At 33.6% G+C, this 25,692-nt stretch overlaps 1 protein-coding gene across 2 annotated transcripts in view; it reads left to right on the top strand.

The window, feature by feature from the left end:
• LOC123711434 (insulin gene enhancer protein ISL-1) overlaps window positions 1-25,692 on the top strand; it is a 33,626-nt gene that overhangs the window by 5,567 nt on the left and 2,367 nt on the right. For both annotated transcript variants that reach the window (XM_045664018.1, XM_045664017.1), the window contains exons 2-6: window positions 16,053-16,242; window positions 22,164-22,294; window positions 22,487-22,554; window positions 23,081-23,186; window positions 25,122-25,239. In XM_045664018.1, coding sequence (XP_045519974.1) covers window positions 16,053-16,242; window positions 22,164-22,294; window positions 22,487-22,554; window positions 23,081-23,186; window positions 25,122-25,239 — 613 coding nt within the window. The remainder of the gene's footprint in view (window positions 1-16,052; window positions 16,243-22,163; window positions 22,295-22,486; window positions 22,555-23,080; window positions 23,187-25,121; window positions 25,240-25,692) is intronic.

Here is a 25,692-nt window from a genome sequence, read left to right as displayed (position 1 = left end):
ATACGACAGATGATTTTTTTTTGTTTGTTTGCGAGTAGTGATAGTAATTTATAATTGTCTTTTATTTTACAATTATTTATTTAATATTTTTCTAACTAAGTTTCACCTATCTATCTAAGACCAGAAAGGGTCACCAAGGAAAGAGAGCTCTCTTGCACGGTGGGCTGACTAGTTTAAAGAAGTTAGTGGAAAAGATTGGGAGAAAAATGCTGATGATAAAGTGAGATGCAGCCAGTTATAGGATGCCTATAAGAATTATTTCTGTATTAAATTGTGTGTGTGTGTTTATTGTGTAAAGAAGGATGAATGTTTCAAGAAATAAATGAGGCTTAATTATTATTATTATCTCAGAGCCACCCAACGGGGGGTTGGACTCCACTTTGGCAAGTGTCCGCAACAAGTATTTGTTCTTCATGAGTGTAAAATAAAAGTAACATATGGTACTAATGTTTGCGTTAACTACTGGTTATTTGTGTTAGATAAGGTATCTATGTACATATGTCTGCATTAGCAACCCCCAGTAATGGAGCGGCACTATCAATCAGGATGTGCGCACGCGTCGATATGCGTCAAACACTTAATTTATTATCTAAATAAATGTTAGCTTTGTGGTTAAGCATGCAACTCTAATGCTGATGTTGCGGGTTCAAATGCTGTCTTGGGAATTGTCGTAAGGAAATCGGCCAACCTTTAATTTCATTTTCATTATAAATTAAATTATTAATCTAACCCAAATCCTCGCGATTGTCTTATAATTTGTATTTAAAAAAATATAGTAAATAAATGCCGTCAAAAATATTGTGTGTGATACCTACTCATGTAAATAAGACTTACATGTCAATGATATAATTGCTTTTATGATAGGCATATTTCATCTCGGTTGAGCAGTGTTGGCCCATAAGGGCCTCATAGCCTAGCGGTCTTTGTATGTGACTGCTGTGGTGAGGGGTACCGGGTTCGATTCCCGGTTCGAGTGCAAGTTTTAAATTTGTTCTCGGCCTTTGGTAGGGTTGTACGGTACCGGGCAAGCGCTTAAACCGTACATGGAGGGCACGGTCAAATTTCTATTGTATGCAGTGGGCATCGAACTATAGAAAGGAGATTGTGTAGGTTTAGAATGTAGCAATACGTTCTAGTATTTTTTCGGCAGGCGATATGGAGGGCTCAGGAGGAAATTTTAGTGGGTCGGGTTTCTCCCCTCTGATTAGCAGAGGGATAAGAGTTAACCATCCCCACAGTCCCCGCGATAGCGACTGCATGCGCTCGCGGGCCTGCAGTTGTGCATTTTTACCTCCTTCATAAAAAAATAAAATAAAAAAGTGGCTTCATAGCGTCTCTCATTCCCGAGGTCGTAGGCTCGATCCCGGCTGTGCACTAATGGACTTTCTGTCTATGTGCGCAGTTAACATTCGCTCGAACGGTGAAGGAAACATCGGGAGTAAACCGCCTTGAGCCAAAAAGTCGACGGCGTGGCCTTTTAGATTGACAAATGATAATCAAATAGATACAGAAATCTGAGGCCCAGAACTAAAAACATTGTACCGCCACTGATTTATTTATTTCTCAGTGACAAAGATTTTGTTTAGTTTAGGTAATAAAAATATATATTGTCTAATTAGATGATAAACTATTCGTTTTTCAACGAATTTTTTGTAATAAGACGTAAGTTTGCAACTCAGTTTTCGGTATTATGATTTTCACCAACTGTGACGAAGTCTTATCAAATAATATAAAATATTATACGCATAAAGAGTCTTGACATAAATTATAGTCATTCATACAAATTGTAAATACTAAACTCGTACTACCAACGTTATTTTTTACTTTAAATACGACGTTACTAATTAAAATTATAATATAATTAAAATTTTAATTTAATAGTTATGTAAATTTCTATTGTTTGGTTATATATGGTTTTATTTATTAAGAAAACACTTTTTGAACGGATTAAAGATATGTATTATTATTAAAAACTTATAATTATTTACATAATTCTAAATTTTAATTTTTTTCCCGACGTTTCGCGTGCTTTTCAGCGTGCGTGGTCACGGTGACCATGCGACCACGCAACAAAAGACAATACTATGGTTTTATTTATTCTAAGTTCCTTAACAACATGAATGCTTAAAACACACCAGAAAATATGATATAAAAAACTTTAACACACATACAAATCAAATATATATATATATAAATTACACACAAGAATAAAAAAAAATTTTTTAACCCGTAATAACGAAATTGTATGAATGTACGAAGCACATTGTATAAAAAACTGAGCGAAATAGTGAAAATATAGGTATTTGACCTAAATGGAACTAAAGAGGCTATCTAGGCTTAAAAATAGATATCTGTAAAAGTTATTATTACAGCGTGACCTAACCATTAAGTAATACATGATATTTCATTAAACGGCAAGTAAATCCTTATTTTATGGTTAAAATTCGCCACATCCTCAAATCGTAAAACTCCTTTTTAATAAACTTAAAAATGCGGCATAACCATCAATTTTTCCAGCTAATTAGGCCATGGCGCCTTTAGGACACGGAAGTTCTAATGAGATGGCCCGATAGGACTGACCAAAGGATAGCCTTTACTTAGGACAACATATAACCAAGCTTAAAAACGCTGCTTTTTAAATATCCACCGTTAAAATACCAGTTGGATCGCATTGCATGTCAAAAATAAGAATAAAATTAAAAATAAATTTTCGAGTTTTATTCTCAATGAAATATTACTAACTAGACGACCCGGTGAACTTTGTATCACCTAAATATATTTGTGACAAAACTTAATATTATTTTTTAAAACAGAGCAAAGACCACATACTACAGATATGGAACAAGTTTCTGAAGGCATTATAAAAAAAACAAAACCATGTGACAAATTATTATTTAAAATACATCAAATATTTCCCTGCTAAACACAGTTTTTTGTCGTTTTTAGTATTTTCCTTCACTTTACAAATTTGTCAACATCTTTCTTAGCCATATCGGTACAGGTATTTTCGAATAAAAGCAAGGCAAACGAACACCAATTGATTTATATATATATAAACTTATATATATGCGCTTTGTGTCTTTGCGTAGTTATAATCAGCGTTCAAAGTCTTTATTAGGTAGGTAGGTGTGTGGATTTGTTAAGTTTTTATCTATTTAATTAAGTATCGAAAATAAAAATTTCGGTGTCTAGTTGGATTGACAGACAGTTTAAAAACGTGGCGTTTAAATCGTCATGTGTGTAAAGGGCCTGACGGCACCGACTTTGATGCGCCGTGTAGGTGTTACTTGGCTTATCTTGATCTATATATAAAATGGGACGGCCATGTCTGTCCATGCCGGTACTTGATCCAATTTTTATATGAACCCAAATTCAATTTAGAAAGTGAATTGTTCTTACTTTTGTTTTATGCTATGTTGAAGGATTTCGAATTAAATGATAGATAAAAACAGTTGCTATGAGGGAATATTATAATATAAAGACATATTTTCACGGTAGAGTACTTTTTGGCTATGCTTCTAAAAACTATCACAGACACAGCGCACGCTTATATAATATGCACACACACATTCACATACTCATTCACGCATACTTGAGGACTTATACGACGATCAGAATCGTTTTGACGTTCACCAGTGGCAGTATGGTAGCTGTGGCTACATCCTGTCATCGTGATTAACCTACACCTAAACCAATTTTGATTTATTTCACATTCTTATAGAAATCACTTACAGTTTCACAAACGTTGTTTGAAACTTTAACATTTAAAGTTAAGGCAAAATATTGTAAAACTTTTGCAGAGTTGAAGAATGATCTCAACTATTGGTTGAATAACGTTTTGTAATCTCCATTATGAGCACTTATAAGTAAATAGTGACTTTAATTCAATATTTTATTGCAAAGCTGGATCTACTTATTTAGTTTCATAAGCAAGCTCTCATGGTCAATTTATATACTTGAGCAATTTAAAAATCTTGTGAAATGATTGCTGAAGTAATGTAATTTATGGACATACATATAGATATGTTTGATGAAAATTACTTTAATACTGGAATTTTGTTTCCACTTTCTAGACCTAGAAAGCGCTATTCTAAGCAATCAACCATTATTAATAGCATACGAGTTCTTATTTATGGAGCATTAGCATTAAAATTACAATTTTATAAGCAAAAGAGACAGGCAAAGAGTACCCATTAGTACTGATATTGAATATTTAGAAACCAGAAACAATTTTAGAACTAGACTTAAACAGGAAAAATATAAATTTAAAGTATTTAATATGTAAATAAATACGCAATCTCCATAGAACATTAAAAACGATGTAACAAAAAACGCGTAAAGACAACCAGTTATAATATAAAACCTCCTTATCGGATGCGTAAATTCTGTCAATTACGTCGCTAAGGCCTGGATTTTCGCTTGAAAAAAAAAGAAGAAAAAAGCAAGAACCCGCCCGCCACTGGCGCCGGTCCCAGATAACGCGGGATTTTTTCTTGACATTTCTTTTGTCTTTTTTTATAATCTGTGGACGTTATAGGTCCTTTATGGTGGACAGTTGATAAGTCGAGATTATTTGAACCCGTTCGCCTAATCCGTGGGTTTTGTTTAGATTCAACGTTATTATATTGCGTTTCAGATTTTTATCTCTTTATGCACTGATATCATTTAGTATAATTATTTAATTAACATTGTTTTTATGATTTTATTAAGATGTTTATTTGTATATTACTAATAAACTCTCAGTTATTGTAGCGATTTCATTTTATTTACAGACACTTAAGATTGATATCAATTCATTAATGTTATGGTTAAATTTTAATTAAACAATAAGATCTTCCAATTGCTATAACCTTCTACCACGTTTTATTTGCAACACATTTTTTACAAACTCAAAAAAGTATATTAAAAATAGGTTGTTAAATGTCTAAACTTAAATATTTTACAAATCTATTCAATCACAATTTGCCACAACACGCCCATCGCATCATCGACAGCTGTCAAATTAAGCTGACATCTTCATGCTTTTGTTTTGAAAGACAAATGTTTTTTTTTCGCAAAACAGAATGACGTATCGGCAAAATATTTTTCTATGACAACAAAGGATTTCGATAAGCGTGGCGCCTATCGCATACCTGTTGTGAAAGTTTACTATTCGATTAGAGTATTTACATTTTCTTTAGTAAACAAATAATGAGATTTCTTAGTCATTAATATCCATATCCATTATTTTCAAAATTTAGTAAAGATTGTCGTTTAGCAACCGTACAGTTAGGTTATTTCTGTTTACGAAGAATTAAAGGCAAAGTTATAAAACATATAGCATTTTAATAAGGCAAATCCCAAATTAATATATTTGAGCCTAATCCCTGTAAATGAGATCCCTAACCTCGTTTTTGTTTAAATGAACTAAAGAAATCCTTGACATTTGAAATAACTTGTTTTTTTTAAAACGTATCCTTTCACTTTTGGTCACATTTTATTTGTTGAAAAAATACGGGCGCCAGAATTTTGTCGCCAGCCCCTTAATATCCGGTGTGAAAGATGTTCTTTTTTTCTCTTTCTCTATGGCCTGCCGTAGGTCAGTGACCATATTGAATTGTCTATACTCAATGATTTATAATCAAATGACGCCTTTGTTTTTTTCGGAAGTTGACAAGTGACATGTCAGCAATGAAAGTATTTTTTCATTTATAAAACTGGCTTTGGCTATTTGCAGATTAGGATATTTGTTTTCTATATTTCAAATATTCTAACCTTGTAAGTGTAGATATAGATCTGTTGATTAAGCATAGTATAATGATGGCCTTCAGAGTGTGACTTTCATCGACATTATATTGACAAACGATCATGAAACAAATACAGAAATCTGAGGCCTAGACCTAAAAATGTTGCCGCGTTTTTAAGAAACTTACTCAGCAACTTTCACCTAAGCAATCAAATTATATATAACTTCTATAACGTAAACACTCTTTATATAATATATAAAACCTACTTTATGTACTAAGTATGAAGATTGAGCTTGTCTCAATTTACTCTCTCTCTCTCTTTATAAAAGATTGTGTATTCAAATTACAGTAATTTTAGACGGTGTTACCTACATCTTATTAAAAAATAAGTCGACCGAACAGAAGGCTTTTTATAATCCCCGCTAACCTTTTACTATCCTCGTCATAAAAACTCTACGGTAGCAGGTTCGATATTTTTTACCTTATAAAGCTTTGTACACAATGGGTAATACTTGGATCTTAACGGTTTTATTTCTTTCCCTTGAAATGTGATAGTTGAAGAAAAAAGTATTTTAATATATATTTTTTTTCATCCATTTTTTATTATTATGATTACTATGTATGTGGCTTAAGAATATAGCAAATACTCTATATTTGTGTGTTAAATGTAAATGTAAATCTTTGACATTTGTGTTTTATATTTTAATTTTGTTTGTACGTCCAGTGTGAATAACGATTTAAATCCTTTTTCCTTAATAAATATGTATGTATATATAACTGTTTGTAAATGTTAGCTACTGCAAAAACTTGTGACATTTCGATACCGGAATCGATTACATATTTAGCAAGTCGTCAACGTTAAGTGTGTCACCAGCCTAACGTAAAGCCGTGCTTAGCTCCAATAATCCGACGTACAATGTTCTTAAGGTCCTTCAAATATTTTTATTTTATGCTATTCTTATTTAAAACGAGGGTTTAACGTGTAATTATCGAGCTTATATCGGTATTGGCAAAATCGTGATTTTTTTTTGTTATTGAATATTATGTCTGTGACAGAATTAATTCTTCGATATAGTTATTTTATTATCAATATGAGTATTAGATTTACTTTACCTTAAATGAAATGTAACATATAATAGGTCGGAAACGCAACCGTTCGCCCGCAGGTGTCCATGGGTATTAAATTTGACTTTATTAAAAAAATCATGAAAAGACATTGACAGACTTTGACATTCTTTTTACTATACCTATATACATTATCTAAACTGTTGTTAATACAAAGACATTCCAAGAATGTTAATTAAAAGACAACTGGCAAGTTATTGCGTTGTTGAAATATTTTCACCTTTGTACGGAAAGTAATTTTAGGTGCAGAATGTCTGATCTATAAGCTTTAAGCCATGAGTCAAGCCGTGAGAATCAAAAGTTACCAGTCATTATGTTATCTATATGAATTATAACTGTTCTACTCGCTACTGGACTGTATAGCTATTAAAGCAGCGATTACAGGGGATTCATACATCAAATATAGCATTCCTGTGGAGAACAGCTAAGTTTATTTATTTACAAAAACAAACAAGTTATTAGACCACGGGTGGCTTTATCGCTATGAAGCGATTTATTAGATTTTTTAGACTTATATTGATTTACAGAGCAGTGCTACCTAAAGCGTGCGACTCTCATCCCTGAGGTCGTAGATTCGATCCCCCTATGGAAGTAACCGGCTTTTCTGAAACCCAAAACGTCGACGTGTGTCAGGCATAAGAGACTGATCACGGGCATGGCCTTGAAAATAGGCCCAGACCTAAAAAGACTATAAAATATGTTATAGGTTTTTGTGAGTTATTATTATTTGAGAGTACATTATGACCTGGACGAATCTGCTTTTAGCAGTAAGACAACCCATTTATATCCCTTTTCTCTAGTTTTGTGTTATTGTGATATACTTAAATATAGTGTTATTATGTTTGGGAATTGTTTACTATAGCTCAGGAACGATTCATGATCCAAGTGAAGTTTTTTATAGGTTATATTGTATTATATTGTAGAAATTTTGTTATTTTCGAGAAATAAGCCTATTTTACTTCTCAACAATCTACGCAAAATATGCCTCAAATAATGTATCCGATGTAAAACTTCAACAATATCATGTAGTATGATGGATTGTATAGTAAAGAATTACTATATATGTATTAAAGAGCTTTAAAAGCTATAATCGCTATATTAATAGCCGAACAACCCCAGCATGAGATTCGTCTGACGTCTATATCCCATATCGGCCACCATCTTCATGCTTTAACGTCGCCTGCGCATGATTGAAATGATAATCAGTATTGAGATCAATCAGCCACAGAATATAAATGACATTTTTCTTACCTAATATAATTTATAACATTCACACTTATTTCTAATGAATTACGTAGGTTGGCCAGTTGTATTTATGCAAATTATTATTTAATAGTAAACATCGCGAAATGGTGACGCCTATAATAGATTTTTATGGCGATAACGACTAAAAATTATTGGACATTTTACTACTTAACTAATGATTATAAATGAACAATCACTTAAAGTTTATCATTTCCGTTTATTATATTCGTATAAGTATACGATATATAAAAAAGTTATGCTTTAGACAAAAAACATTTTATTTAAAGTCTGTTTTGACTTAGGCATTTCATATGATCTCAAAATACCTTCGGTCGGCACGTACTTGACTGGTTTTTTGTTAATGAGGATCTGGTTCGGTCGCATTGAAGTCCCAGCGGTGTAGGCGGAAGTGTCACCTAATTTTGTTTTTTGTTTTCGGGTCAATGAGCCATCATATGGTCTTAGAACCCGAAATTACTGCGTGAACAATATTGATTAGAATATCGCTTTCGCGGTATATTGTTATTTACTTATATTAAAAGACATTTGTGTATTAAAAGTATATAATATGTATTGATATTAAATGAATAAATTATTCATAGCAAATGTATCTTAATTGATTTATAATGTCTTTGTAAAAGTTTAAGACAATGATACAGTCCTAGTCCATCCTAGTCAGATAATAGTACAGTTATATAACTTTTTTCTGAAGGTTAGTAAACATAGAAATAAAAATACTAGATGCTGTGACAAAAAAGCTTCCCACTTGAACGCTTAAAAAGCTCTGCCGGTGCTTAAGTAAGCAAGACGGGTTCTTTGGCGGTGACTACCCAATGTACCATTTCCTTTGAGAACCTACTACGACTATATTTTTACTTAATAATTAAACTTGTTTTCGTATTCATATATGTATTTATGATAATTTAGAATTAAAATTATTGATAAATGGTTTTTGATCGAGGCTGAGAAAGTTGGCCGAGCTTAATTTTTTAATAACACTATTAATAACAAACATTAAATATTTTCTATGCAAATCGCTCTTAATTCTGCCAACCCGTAATAAACTCGTGGAACAACCAGACGTGAGTACAAACAAAAAATTCCCAAACCATATTTAAGTTTAATATTTATCTTAACTATTACCTTCAGAGCTCTTTGACTTACCGCGGTAGGACTCGCTAATTTCCGACCGTCCTTTACAAACATACAGACAAACCAACAAGTCCAATTATAAGATTCAAAGTGGCTCGAAACCTCCACTGGCTTTCCATACAATCCTTTTGGAAAAAAACGTGTACGTGCACGCGATTTTGAGCTTAAAGCGCAGTGTCAATTTAGTTTAATATGTTTGTACAGTCATTACATTTTGAGGTTGTCTTATATTTTTAAAACTTTATTTTTCAAATTGGTATTGAGACGTTGTGATGTGTTAAATACGTGTCCACGATCTATTATTGCTTATTGTACTACTTTCTTATAATACCTTTATATAGGAACTGCTGAGTTAAAAAAAACGTACACGAGCAGTAACTATAATATGTATTCTTTCAAAATCGATTCGGAAGATTAACTATTCAAATTGAAACAATATGATTGATGTTTATATTCGTTTATGCGTAGAAAAAATTAAAGAATATTATATTAAAAGGTATGTTTATAGTGTGTGTTAGAAACAGTTTGTATCTATAAACATACGCGTGTACATAATATATGTAGCCAAAACGGCACAATAGTCGCTTAACCTCTTAATTTTATAATAATTGTGAGTAGCTAAAGGCTATTTTAATTCCAAAATTTGACATTTAAAATGACCTTGATTATAGACAAATGTCTTTTTTTAATCCGTTGTCTGTTAAAACTAGATTTATTTTAGTCAAATTAATATTCTAATTAGGTAATTATCAAAATATATTAATGTAATAATTTTTTTTGTTTGCTTTAAAATAATTAAGATATATTTAGTTGAAGTTGAGCCTGTTTATGTATTTCCGCTACGAATAAATAATTTTCCCTATATTCTCTCTCTTTCATGTCTGAGCGTGGTGGTCAGGAAGGAAACATCTCTGGCAGACAATCTGTTTCCATCGATTTTGGTCCAGCGCCTCTCTTATACCAGTGTATGGTTTTGAGGACGATGAATGTTTCACTTGGTTGGCGACGCCGTTGTGAGCGGCCACGTGATCCTTTGCCTTCTGTGTTACCAACCACGATCAGATTCTCCGCATCTGCGCATTGTACTTTAGCTCAGTTTAGTTCAATTACTCATTTCTGTTTTAACTGAACAATAATATATATACACTATAAGCCCCAAATAGCTATTGATTGTTTCATTCTTGACACTATCGTGCTGATCCATTTATTTGCAAATATTTCTTTAATAATTACATTATTCCCAAATCAACTGTTTATATTTAAAACAAACCTCACTTTCCTGTCTTGCCAATCTGCTGATTGTCTCATTAACTTGACCTTTGGTTTATTAATTAGGCCTTATTCACCTTCATCGTCAGCTATTCGTGTTATAAAAAATGTGACGAAAATAGCTACCTTCGAGCTCTGTAGCGAGTAAAATAGTGAATACAACGGATAATCGTACGATAAGACGCGACACGACGCGGCATCTTTGTGTTGCCACTTTGCGCTCGCCGCCTCCCATACTGATTATTGGGGATAGGGTTGTCGCTTTATTTAACGGCTTTATTCATACCTATTGACAATACGCCTATTTTAATTGGCTCTTTTAAAACGCACCAGTAAAAACAAATAATGTATGTTATCCAGATCTTGTAGACTTAAGTTTTGGTGCCCCGGCAGAATGCGAGAGGGGCGCCGGCCTCTCTTACGCAGCCACGTAGGATCCATCCGAGGTGGGTCCACTGGTTATTTCTAGTCACGAAATAGCAGAGAACCATAGGAACCATTTTCGATGAATGTGGACGTGACTGAAAATAATAAATCAAGTACTTTGCATAGCACATTTAAATTTTATAGAATAGTGTATGTATTAGGTACAAAAATCGAAATGCATAACGTACATTTATTTGAGGCACACCTGTACAAATGTTAAATAAGAATCTACACGGATGCTAATATGCTTAGATAAAAATCATTTTGCATACAAATAACACATTAATTTGAACAAAGGATGCTTTTTTATCTTAATATTATGGAAGTGCATAATAAGCTCATTAAATTGACGTATATTCCACACAATTTTGCATAATATTTTTCTGGTTTTATCTAAAAAAATACGAATATATTTCGCAAATATTTGGAGGTATTTTCAATTTAAATCATTTAATTGTATGCTATACAGAATTTAGCAATATGACCCAAAATACGAATAAGATATTTATAAATATGTAGTGCGTAACTTTTCAAAGGGCTTTTATTTTGATTATAATATAAGTGATAACCCTAAACAAGTGTCTGGTCCGCTCATTATTGACACAATAAATTCTAACGCACGCATTTTTAAGGCACCCTTGTGTGTGTTCACGCACACAGGTAAATGGAGATTTAAATCCGTTCCTTTTTACGCTGGTTACGATGAAACGAGGTTTAAAACTTTAGATTTCTACTATTTCAGTCAAAGCAAAGGTAACATAAATTAATGATGTGTATTACACAAGAAGGTATCGTTAATATATTAAAAGGGGAGTGTCGCAGCAGGCACGTCACCCACAGATTTATGAACTCATCTGAGGCACGAGGGTGCCGCTCTGAGATCACCGCTAACTTCCTAACTTTAAGCTACTCTTGATAGGTGTGTTACTTTTACAGTGGTAGTGTAATGATGTATGATAATTTTAGGCCCCATCCGAGCTTCGAACCTGTTGTCCACTAGATATATAGGAATTAGAAAATTGTTAATTTACTACATTACCTAGGTGTAAAAAAAACCCTACTTTCTCACACTTCTTGAGGTTAATTTGGAAAAATGGTATTTTGCCCAAAAAGGGTTTAAACAACATCTTAATTGTCACCTTACTTATTCGGTAGTGTCGTGTTAAGTGATAATGTTTGTTCATTTACACCTCCGGACCGGATCAAACCGGATGTGACATATGACAAGTAAATAGTTTATTGTTTTTGCGAAATTTCAGTTAATATTCACACGTATCTCGAGTAATTATGTCTTTCGATAGCTCCTGTTAGATTAAAATCGAGTGACGTTATATAGTTCGGGCCTGGTAAACTTCGTGAATACAGTTAATGCCCCACACCCACTCGGTTGGCCAAAATGTGTCCCCGTCCTGTCAACATTGTGTCAAATAGCTAAATTATACTATAGACATATGTCATACGACATGCTCCTTTAGAAAAGAAACTTGACAAAACGTCATCTAGCCATTGCAGTATTATTGAACACCCTTTATAAAAATAGAAGTCAAACTTGCTAATTATTGGTTCTTAATCTATACCTTGATAGCTGGAAGTCTTCCACGGTCCGCAGACACTTTCTTTCGCGAACTATGATATCGACTCCCAGTGGGGATCTTCCCTAGGAGATACCACCTCCAATTGTTTAAAGAAAAAGTGTACCTCTCTCAAGGGCCGGCAATACACCCACTAAAATGGGTGTCCATGTGCTGCGATGACTGCCCTTTAAGATTTTATTGATTCCTTTGGCTCATTGCGACAGCGCAGTAAATCAAGACGTTTCTTACGCATAATTCAGCTTTAATTTTTATATGAAAGTGGATGTTCTATGTAATAAACCTGGTATAGGTTAATGTTCGTTACATTTATTTACAAAAGTTAATAAACTCAGATTGACAGTGCTTTGCCATTTTAATATCAATAAAAAAGTCATAAATAATTACAAAGCTACCGAGACATTTATAGAGCCAAATAGTTAATTGTCGTTAATTTTTATTTATGGCTCCGTTAATACCTAATTAACGGCTTACGTACCAACGCTTTACGACTTTTTTAATGATTCCGACTTTTATTTGTTTATTTAATCTCGCGGCTTATTAAAAATAATCATTTATTCTTGTCGAAATAGATGTCGTATCGTTTGTATTGTTCAAATAATCAGATTCGAATCCCGTCGAAATAAATATTATATTTAAATTGTGTTTTAAGTATCTTCGCAAGGTTACATTGAATAAACCTAAAATTAAGTTAAATCTGTGGTCAGAATTTCATTGGAAGTGAAATATAATTATTTATTAACACTTCGTTACACTACAATATAAAAAAAATTGAACAAAATTAAATCAAAAGGAGGACAACTGGCGGCCTTATCGCTTTCGAGCGATCTCTTCCAGGCAACCACAGTGAGTAAAAAAAATGTATTAAATTACATAAGATAGGCAAGTAGTGCAAAAATACATATACACAGTTATTAAGACAAAACTAAACAGGAACAAAAAAAAGCAAACTAAATTAAAAAGATGATACATTAAAAATAGAAAGTAAAAAATTAAAAAGATATACCTAGATCATGGGTCATGATCATCATCACATATCTATTGTCTATGGTTTCTCTGATTTATTACTCAAACTATTCAATTGTTGATGTCGAATAGGCACAACGTTAAAAAATAAACGTTCATAAAAAAACGTCGAATTGTTCTCATTGTTCTATTTCTGTTCATCAAGCCTAAACACAATTAAACAGAAAGAGACGAAAGAGTTCAATCAGCTCATGTCTATAACTTGAAAGATTACGTATTTTTTATAACAGGAAAAGTGGCATTAGTGGGAAATGGTTTTTATTTCAAATTAAAAACGGTTATACACTCATTAAATCAACGAAAACAAGTGTTCCTGTCATTACGTTAAACCTCAATTAGCGGCTGTAAAATTATAATGCATCTTAAATTATACATGAAAATTAAACAATTGAGTAATTTTATAATTCATTTCTTTGAAATTTTGTGTGCGAAATATTTGTTAATTTATTCACAAAAAATAAATAATACGATAATGTCGAAAAAATATATTATTTTAAATACATAGATTACAATATAGCTACTGTGATCGCACAGTGCGATACGAATACATATTATAATATAGTAGGATACATATACTTTTGCAATTATAATATACTTAGTATCTAACTGAATTCACACATTAAATAAATAGTTCTAATAATGGATTTAACAGTACCTGTTGCCTTGTTGTGCGACAATAATCGCCTCTATTTTGTAATATATCATTTAAATTAAACCATAATGAATAATAGATAAACTTTCCTGAACGAAATGCGATTTAAACCGATAATGAAAAGATGCTGCTGATAAATCGGTGATTGTACTCATCTCCTGACTTTTTGAATTTATTACACTTAGTTTAACAATGCATAACGCGATCAAGATACGCTCTTTAATTAACAGTTTTCGGGTTTTTTTATTTTATTTTATGTATTTACGGAACTTAATTACGGAACTTAATTACAAATTTTGTTAAGAATAACTTTAATACCTCGAAGATGATATCTTGATTTCGATAAAAATATTGAAAAAACATGATTTTGGTGTGTTTGCGTGTTGTTCCCGTAATGTGCTAGATTCTATTTCAAATTGCCTTGCTGATTGAGGTTAAACTTTTGGTTATCTTATTTACTCTTTTGGAATGAGGAGCATGATGTAATTAAGGGTTACAAACAGTTTTTAAAAAAAGCTTGACGATTCAAAAGAGTGAACGAGAGTTAATTGACAGTTCTTCTCGATCTAAACACTGAATTTGAGAAGTCGCAGTTAATGTAAATTTAGAATTACTAATTATTTTCTTACCATAATTTTTTACTGATAAGTTAAATAAGTTTAAGTTACTTACTTACTTATTTTGATTTGACATCAGGTGCGTTTTATTTATTAAGACGTCCTACGTCTTATCAATTAAGGTTCTAATTCTAAGAGGTTCTACCTATGAGCTGCATGATGCAGCAGCAGGAGTGAAAGTATCCATCAGTTAGTATTATAGGTACCTATATACGCCTCATAACGTTCCTCGTTCAATTCTTTTCACCTACTATAGACATTACGATAAATGGGTAATAATAAACCCGGGTCCATGACTTGGAGTTTTATGTTTACACTCAAATCCCATAAAAAAGTGTAAAAGAGTAAGCAACAATGGCGACAGACATAGGTTCCCAGTTACGATTGGGCGGGGCTCGACCACGCCCCGTCTGTATCGATTTCTGACAATTATAATTTATTCATATTTCTTCTATTTTGTCTGTCGTGAATACCAGGGTATTAAAGTTCATTTTTAACCGTATAACATGATTTATAGCCAATCACAATGTACCTTAATGTAATTCTATCTGCTCTAAGTAGGTATACCTATTAATAATTGGTGTATCTAGGTTTTATTTACGTAATTAAAAGATCACAAACATTATGTAGCCTAAGCCTTCAGATTTATCGTAGCATTTTTCTTACAAAAGTGGGCTCACTACCAGCGTAACCTTTAAATGCCGCTGCCTAAAATGGAAAGAGAAAATGGACCCGTTGGAGTGAATCTAAGATCCCCAGACGAAGGTTATGGATATCCGACTTTAGTGCAGCTTACTTTAGCTCCTCAGTAATTAATTTCAATAACAGAGACTGTAGCAATTCTTAAAAGGCCGGCAACTCACTTCAGTGCCCTCTGGCGTTGAGAGTATTCATGGGCGTAGCACTTAACATCAGATGAACCTGTTACAGTTACCAAACCATTTAATAAGGACCAAAATTTAAAAACAAAACTCTTCTCAACATAATCTCTGGAATCTGGGGGCAAACTATCCTACAGGAGCCTAAAAATAAAAATAATAAAAATGCCAGTAATCGCAGCCTATGGACACCTATTTTTAGTAGGTAGATGCGTTGCCGGCCTTTGAGGGAGGAGTATACTCTTACTATAAACAATTGGAGGTCGTATCTCTCAGGCAAGACGATTTCATAGTTCGCTAGTTCGAATATTTTAATACATTATAATGTGTGGATGTGTTTACAGAAAAACTCCGGCTATCACTATGCGTGGGGTGTGGCGGTCAGATCCACGACCAGTACATCCTGAGGGTGGCTCCGGACTTGGAGTGGCACGCTGCCTGTCTCAAATGTCAGGAGTGCAGACAGTTCCTGGACGAGTCCTGTACCTGCTTCGTTAGGGATGGGAAGACGTATTGCAAACGAGACTACACTAGGTAAGCCTCTAAGTTTATATTAAAACTAATTATACTAAAAATGAAATGTGGGGTCACTCTGCATCTTCTACAGCATTAAACACGGATAGTGTTCAGAGAAGTTGTTCAGATTAAAACCCGTTGCTGAGTTTTATCATCGGACGCACCACCACTATATGGAACCAGCTGTAGGTATTTCCGAACCAATTAGGGTCCTTTATAAAACGAGCGTACCTATTCATAAAAGGCTGGCAACACACTCACGAGCCCCCTAGTATTGAGTGTCCATGGGCGTAGTAGCACTTAATCAGGTGAATATCCTGCCCGTTTCCTTAGTTCTATAAAAAAATCATTTTGCATATTATTTCCGAGTCGAAATGTTGAAATTTTCTATTATTATTAGATAAAGGTTATATTTACTGTTCCTATCTTAAGAATGTTACAACCTGTGTTAATAACATGTATCTATGTAATTTACGAAAAAAATCTTTCGGTCAGAAAAGCCACCCACCACCAATAAACAGTACTAGGTACGGTATAAAACTAGGTGATCTACATTATTCAGTCTTCTGAGCCAAACCAATTATTAGTTAGAATCGTCCCCAGGGCTAAATGGAGTAAACAACCTTTGTGACTCACTGAACCACAGTTTAATGTCTATAAATAAAACCAAATCCGTGAATAACTAATAAACAATGATTCAATATCAAGCGTGTTCCGGTTAGGCGTGCGTATGATCAGCTGTTTAGGCTTAATTAGCACTCGCCTGCGAATGTCTCATAATTTCCATTAAACAGTTAATGCCTTATGTATTATCTGCCTTTTTGTGACAACCATTTATCATTTCATTGAAGAGATTTACTTTTCAAATTAAGGGTGTCGAATGTACGAGAAGAACGGACAAGAAATTCTCGTCCACGGCTTTTTATTTTAATATCATACTGTACCTAGTTTACACCAACCAACAAGTATTCTTCTTGAATATTAAAAAAAAATTGTACTGTGTTGTAATGAGTATTTATCGAATAACTTTTATATTCATAAGTACCTGTTATAAAGTACTCAATACGTATTTGCTATTTTCAAGTGGCACTTCAAAATATGAATCATGTTGTACGGTTATATTTGCATTCATTGACAATTTTTATTAACACAAAACCGTTGAAAAGTCGTTAACCCCTCAGCTGACAGACGTGTAAACAATAACGATCCAATTATAAACTCAACAATTCCAATTTCAGATCATAGTTTACAATAAAACACGAAAAAATCATAACCTCACGTCAACGTTGGCGCCAATTTTTAAACAAAGTCGCATCATCTAAAATAACTTGTGTTTACATTTCCACCCTTCTATCTCGCGGCTAAAATATAGAATTACACATTAGCAAACAGCTTAGTCTGCACTCGAATTGAACGCCTTTATTTCTCTAGTAACAGAGACCACATTCGCTAAACTATCGATGGTATTAATACGGCTGTATATCGGAATTGTCTTTGCTCTATGCGCCGAGAAAAACAAACTGAGTCTATGTATTTTGGCGTTAAAACAAACGTCAGTTTGACAGCGCGGCGGGCGGCTGGAACTCGATATGTCTATATGTTTGTGCGTTATCGGAAAAGCCGTCCGATTCCTTTTTGTAATGTACTATTTGTTTTTATTCAACGTTTATTTTAGACGTAATTCTCACGGTTTTCGACGTTCATACATTCATTCACATGTCTATTTATCTGCGCCACGGTTTAAATTATTTATTTATTATACTACAATAGATAGGTACATATTATTAAAACTTAATAAAATTTATTTAAATTTAAACAAGAAATCTTAAATGCGTCAGAGTTTTTTTAACGATTATAACAGGTTTTGCGAATTCTGGTAATCTGCATATGTTTTAATCCTACTAGTTCAATCATCAATGGTGCATTTATTTGTATTAATCAAAAGTACTTATATGGTAACACACAATAATAATTACCTTATATGCATAGAGAGACTTTTTACGTGCCTAATACTGCTTTGACAGACCGGTAAACTATTTTGTACCTGTTAAAATTAACCCTTCCGTAAGGAAATACAACCCGCGATGTTTACATTTGCTGGGGTATCGTATGTCTGGCTGTGTAAACATCGGAAACATAAGTATTTTAATAAATCCGGTGAGAGGAAGGACGTATCAATTAATTATCAATCCGGTGTATTATAATAATCGTTACTTTAAAAAAAAGGGAAAAGCTTTAGCCTCAGGTTCCGTGTTTCAATCTTGCACTCGTAGATGTCTCTGCGATTAAATAGGAAGTCACCGGAGATAATGCAATTTCGTAGGTTTGGTACTTACATAAAAATATTTTTCACCAAAATATTTTTGTTCACACAAAGTATAGTCTTTATAAACTTTATCAACACAATAAATAAATTTATAATGAAATTATCTGTACTTGTATCGATTGATTAAATCATACACCTGATAGCCGATATAAAATACAAAATTAATATTTTTACAGGAGACTTTCCAGTGCCAGTGGTTTAACTTAAAGAGTGTTGAGGCTGCCCCTCACTTTTCCAGTTTTGGTAGAACATGTCTGGCCCACACTTTAATCAATTGTTGCCACATATTTAATGAAAGTCGTTATTACATTCAGTAGAGTGAGTGATTCGTGAGAAAGAATATTATAAACAGCATCGCGAACCCAAATTAGAAATTTCGGTGTTAATATTTTAATAAAAATCACTTTTATTACATTTTCGATTATTGAACTTCGTGTTTTTGAAACAAGGAGTTTAATATACTTTTAATTTAAAATAAATGATTCAATTCAGCAAGGCAGCCTACATGGAAACTTGCTTGCAAAAGTCCGTTGAAATTTAATTTATGTATCTCTTATTGATAATAATATAACTCGGCAGCCATTTTGATGGCAAAAAACATGTAAATTATTTGTTAACAGGACCAAAAGATATATATTCTCGATATATATTGAAGTGGGCATTGAGGTAATTTTTTAATGTACTTTAGGATTTCCTCCAAAAATATTTGAGATAATCGGTAGGACAATATCTTTTTACAAAAATTACAGCATATTTTAAGTTATTAATCCGTGTACAACTAAACTATATCATTTTTAAACAATGTCATTTTTTTACGATTTTCCGTGTGAGTTTCATTTGCACACCTATGCTTAAAAATTTACAGTGCAGTATTTTGCCACAGACTAACGATCATAGAATTTTGACAGATGACGATGTTTGATCACTTTTTTGCGTCTCTAAATTCCAATTCCCAATCCCAATAGTAATTAGTACCTATGTTTTAAATGAGTACCAGTCCTCATGTAGGAATAGATAAATCTACATCTCGTATTAAGACTTGTGCTACCTAACAAGCTATTTTTAAGGAGGGCATTACAATTGTAAAACAAGCATCTAAGTTTTTTCTGCCTCTGTGTTAGTAATATCGTCTTAAATTAGTGAAATTCTCGATTTAATCTAAAATCTAACCCTAAAATGATGTTCAATTAGCGAAACCTGATACTCTCCAGCCGTGTCCCGTTACCGTCAGCCGGGCACAGATAAATAATATTTTGACACGTGCTAATGGCGCCCGCCCGCGCTAAGGCGGGAAATTTTTGACGTTTGGCCCACGTTTCTGCACTAAAATAAATAGTGGTACATTTTAGCCGCATTGGTGTACTGTTGTTATCCTTGACATTTGATTTTTAAATATTTAAACGTTAATATTTAAAATACAAAATAAATATTAGACTTCGACGAGTAATTTAGTGGTGATAATACTTTAATTACTTTTCTTTTCGTTTTAGCATGTGGATCTGCACGCGTTCATGTTTAAAATTCTAATAGAAAAATGCTAACAATTACTTTTCGGATAATAAAAATATATTACAATTGTGTTAATAATAATATTTCTCCCTCACGATGTAAATGTGTGTGGTCCGGCAGCTGTAGTGCCTCAACAGATGTATTTGCTCTACGTAATTAGATAGCCTTACATTTACCGAAAATAACGTCATTTCTCTTGCTAATATCTACATTTATATATTCAATTGGGTTAAATTCATAAAATCTAGTTAAACTTTAGGTACCTAATAGCATATACATACAAATACATTGTAAGTATAAAAGTATTAAATGAAAAGTCTACAGCTGTCAGTGCCAACAGAGGCTTATTTATTATTTATGTTATTTTATTATTTATTTATTAATACTTCGTTACATTGCAATATAAAAAGTGAACATAATTAAATGAAAAGGAGGGCAACTGGCGGCCTTATCGCTTTCGAGCGATCTCTTCCAGGCACTGGCTTCTAGCCCTTAACTTACGGGAGACAATAAAAAACTTGCAGATACTTCACTATCTACTGCTGCATCTACTTCCATACTTTAGCTCCACTCGTAATTATTATTTAAATAGATACAGGATAAAGCGTTGATCGAGTTTGAATAAAAGTTAATGATCCACTAAAGTACACGTACACAAAGTTTACTTTCTATCCCTGTAAGATCCTAATACTGTCCTTGGAACACCTGGAGCTTAATACGAAGATACCTTTTTTATGTAATAGGAGGCAAACGGGCAAGAGGCTCATCTGATGTTAAGCGATACCGTCGCCCATGGACACATTGCCAGAAGGCTCGCAAGTGCGTTGCCGGCCTTTCGAGAATTGGTACGCTCTTTTCTTGAAGGACCCTAAGTCGAATTGGTTCGGAAATACTTCAGTGGGCAGCTGGTTCCACATAGTGATGGTGCGTGGCAAAAACTGCTTTAAAAAACGCTCAGTTGTGGAACGATGGACGTCGAGGTGATACGGATAGTATTTTGTATTTTGCGAACTACAACTACTTCATTAGTATGTAATAAATGATAGGAATTCCTCTATCTTTTAAACTAGGCTTCTCTCTTGCAAATGTAGTTGTGTAAAATTAGGTTTAGTAGTACTATTATTTAAGAAAATGAGTTTATTTAGTCGTACGAATCTCGGGCGGTTATGATATTAAAGCGCGTTTTGAGAAATCCATGTTAGTATACACGGATCTCGACTCGACAATTTGTCTCGTCTTAAAAAACCATTCGCCATTTACCCTTAAATGGAGTTCCCTAGAAAGGGATGTAACCTGAAAATCCATAAGTACATTTTGAAAACCCCCGGGGGTTATTGACCGGCACACCCTCCAATCTCGCTAAAAGCATTCGCTATAAGTGTAGACTGTACGGTTGTTTGTATTAGGTATACTAGTTTCACTTTTTAATCGTTAATGCATTTTAGGGATTTAAACAAAAGTTTAAGGGATATATAATTATGTTATTGCTTGTACCAGACTAAGCTAGAAATTAAGAGAATAATATTAAATTTTTGAGATATGTTTAAATTAAAAATAATAATAATACCTTAGGTTGTATAAATATGTAACAATTATCCCGGATTTATATGCAAAATACTAGTATTTAGCTTATGTAACTAACTTAATGTACTATGTATACGAGATAATCACGTTAAGTAGGTACGCCAATGGTTACGTTTCAAACTGTTGTATATAGTTTCTAAATAAGGTTTTGTAAATAACTGTAGATCTATATGTTTGACGGTAAGTTGTGGTTTTGATTAATAAATAATTGCTACATTATATAAATAGTTCTGATTTCAATCGTGCTAATTTATTAATTTATTACGAACAGCCTTTCTAGTACATTTATAGGGCGGATCGTTTAGTGTATATTTTAAAGGTTACCTCATTGGTGGGACACCTTTTGCCCCAACCTCAATCCCCTGCACCATCAGTCGCTATAAGTGGACACACGTGACAACAGAATGCGACTATTCGAGTTTAAACGTTGAAAGATATGCGCTGCATCACACTATAAACGGCAGTCGTAATTGTACAACCCTCAAAAAATTAAAACATTTATATAAAATTTCTTTTTCAGGTTATTTGGTACAAAATGCGACAAATGCGGCGCTTCCTTTAGTAAAAACGACTTTGTAATGCGAGCGAAAACGAAAATCTACCACATCGACTGCTTTAGATGCTGCGCCTGCGCAAGACAACTAATACCTGGTTTGTATTCATTCATTCATATAAAATGAAGCAGCTTATGTAATTTCATAATTAATTTAGCCTAGCAACATTGATACTGGTTGTGCACGCGCCAATCTAGGCACGCGAGCCGCCAGCATTATTTCATGTTATTTTGTTTGTTACTACGCGATAAAAATGAACTCTTTGTAACATATAAGCATTTGACTTCAGGTGACGAGTTCGCGTTGCGAGAAGGAGGCGCCCTGTATTGTAGAGAAGACCATGATGTTTTAGAAAAGGTAACTTTATTTATCTCAATACCATAGGTTAGTCCTCTAAATGAATAACTCATATTAAAAGTTGAGTCTTTATAAAAGTTGGGACTTTAAGTAAATCAGTAACAACCCTCTATCTTAGCCTCAGGCTTTTGTATCTGTTTTGCGAACCTTTTGTTTTCCTAATAGCAAGTTCTAGTCTTCTATGGATGGCTCGTATGTGTTTATGTGATTGTGCGTGTTTGCGTGTGCGAGAGTATGTGTAACTATGTACTTAATATATTATTTTGTATATCATGTCAAATTGAGCACAAATTCTATATTACTTAATGCCCCCAACGTTACGAGAAAAAAGTAGTATCTGTCTTGTTCTCCGTCTAAGGAAAGAAAACTTAACTTGAGATATAGAATCTAGGCGTATATGAAGGAGACATTGGTCCGGAAGAGTCTATTCCGTTAAGATAGGAGTTTAAATGATAATCCGTTGTAACCGCTATCATATCATTATATAAACACATATATGTGATGATTGAGATGTATCTGTTTCCAGAGTGCAAACACAAGCGGCAGCAGTAACAGCAACGCAGAAAGCAACAACAACACCACACTCAGTAACAACAACTCACACCTTCCGCCCGAGCTGGGCTCTATGAGCGGTCAGTACCCACTTCTTTTTTATATCTTTCTGCTGCATTGTGTGTGTACCAGTCAGCGTGTATGAATTTCACCTAAAGGAAGGCTAATGCCCGCCTTCCACTGCGAGCGGAACTGACCCATTACGGAGTCCGCTACACTCGTTACGATGATTTTCATACATGCCGTCTCCGCTTTGGTGGAAGGCGGGCATTAGGCTTTATAACACTGATTAGGTGTCAGGGACACATGACTGTTACGACTTCATGTCATCCTGGATTATCAGGACCAATAAACTGGCAAAGTTTTTCAAAGATCTCCAAGATGCATGCGATTTAACTTGATACACCAGTCAAACCAAAATATAATATATATATATATTAATATAATTAAATGGATATCGTAAAGCCGGTTGGCCAACTGGAATATTTATCAACCTTCAACTCAGTCCCCTCTCAGTCTGCTGGACTGAAATAGGAATAATTTGTGATACAAGCGTTGCGACTAATATCGCGTTATCAGCTTATCACTACGGATTCTGGTTTACAATGATAATCGACGCACGATCGGACCGTGATTGAGGGTACACTGGGCGACGCGGCTTTATCAAAGTCACTGTATTTTTTAAACGAAAAACTATGAATTTGAAAATGCCTTCAAAAAGACTCTAATACAGGTCTTATTGTAAATTAGTCAAGTGGAAACCCAACAGAATGGACTTTTATTTCTGTATTTTTTTCATGTCAGTTGAACATTCAGAAAAACTAACTAATTCACTGTGTATTGCTATGAGCAAGCTAAATGACTTTTTGAACTTTACCTCGGCTTGGCATATTATAAGGGAGACCACCATCAAATTAGACTGTACAACAATTATATTGGCTATAATTCGTATAAAAAACAGAAATCTTTTCAGACTGATTTGTGACTGCTGACTGCTGTTTTAAGTCTAAAACATTTCGTTCTGAATTTTTATTTACAAAGATTACGATAAAAAAGCATAAAACTGGATCCCTGTTTTCGAAATAGGTAAAATCTAGTCTTAACTTGTGTGACAGACCGTTCGCTATCAATGTTTGAAGTGCGCCGACAAAGAGGCCGCTCCGTTTAATTGTACCGCGTCAAAGTATCAGTTATTTTTTATCGATCGCAATTACTTTCGCGACCTTCACGTTTTACTGGGGGTTCAAAACTAGACGGTTAGTTTTGCATCCTATTACATTCTTAAGGCCTAAGTTTAATCAGACACTTTCATTAACCTACATAATCGCAATGCCACACTTGTAAAAAACTGAATATACATAAATGCAAATCTTCATAAATTATCTGATAAAACTTTTTTCCCAATATTTCATACGTTGGAACACTTTGTCCTAATCTCGTGTACCTATTCACACATGAAATACATTGGAATGCGTTTTCATAGATAGACATTTTGTGTATCGGACAATTAAAACCATGAAAATCTTTGTAATGAAAGCAATTGTCAAGATTGCATTGCATTGGCAATAAGCTAATGCAAAATATGTCCAAGGATAACAAAGTGAATACATAATCACGAGTTAATCATTGGGGTCCGGCGAGGATCATCGAGGTGTGAAGTGGGACTAGAGTTAATCCACCTTTCCGAGGACCAGTGTGCATTAATTATTCACGGCTCTTCTGTTCTGTACTTAGCTGGTCACTTCTGAAGCTTTTCAAATTATAAACGCAATGTATATCTAATCGCATTTATTTATTTAACGGTTATTACTTATATAATAGTACATTTTATTTTCTGTTGCAATTATTTCGTCAAAGTCAATTTATTATCTACCGGCTGATATCTGCTATGTAAGAATTAGTCTGATAATATCATATATTATTTACTAAATCGTCAATAGAGTATAATGTTCTTCTTCTCTTTTTCAAGAGAGAGAGAGCGTGATTATAGTTTAAATATGATTGTATTATTTCAGATTCCGGCAGCGAGTCAGGATCGCACAAGAGCGGCAGAGCGCGAGCGGGTGGCGCGGCCGACGGGAAGCCTACGCGAGTTAGAACGGTTCTCAATGAGAAGCAACTACACACCCTTCGGTGAGGTCACATAAAGATTATACAGAACTGCGCTGGAAAATATATGAAAAGTGTATCATTAGATTACTAACCTGTATTTATATGATCGAGAAGATAAAGCTTTAAAAAAAACAAAATATTAAATGGCTTTTATTTCAGATACATTTACACTTAAACACATAATTTTATATTTACTTCTTCTTCAGAATATATTTATTTCTTGCTCCACTTTTCTGTTCCTTAACTTAAGTTTATTTATTTTTATTGTAACATCTACTTAGTTAGTTTTTCTTCTTCATGATGTATTCTTTATTTTATTTATTCTTTTCATTGGTAAATTTTAAAGAAAAAGATCCCGTGCGATGGCGGAAAAAGGCGTCCAATATATATACCTACCATAAATTTACACTACCTATAAATATAGTGTTTAAAAAATCACAAGAAGATTACCTTTACCTACTAGGTATAGATAAT

This window comes from Pieris brassicae, chromosome 6 (assembly GCF_905147105.1).
Source record: "Pieris brassicae chromosome 6, ilPieBrab1.1, whole genome shotgun sequence".
Lineage (NCBI taxonomy): Eukaryota > Metazoa > Arthropoda > Insecta > Lepidoptera > Pieridae > Pieris > Pieris brassicae.
This window is presented reverse-complemented; position numbering and strand designations above follow the sequence as displayed.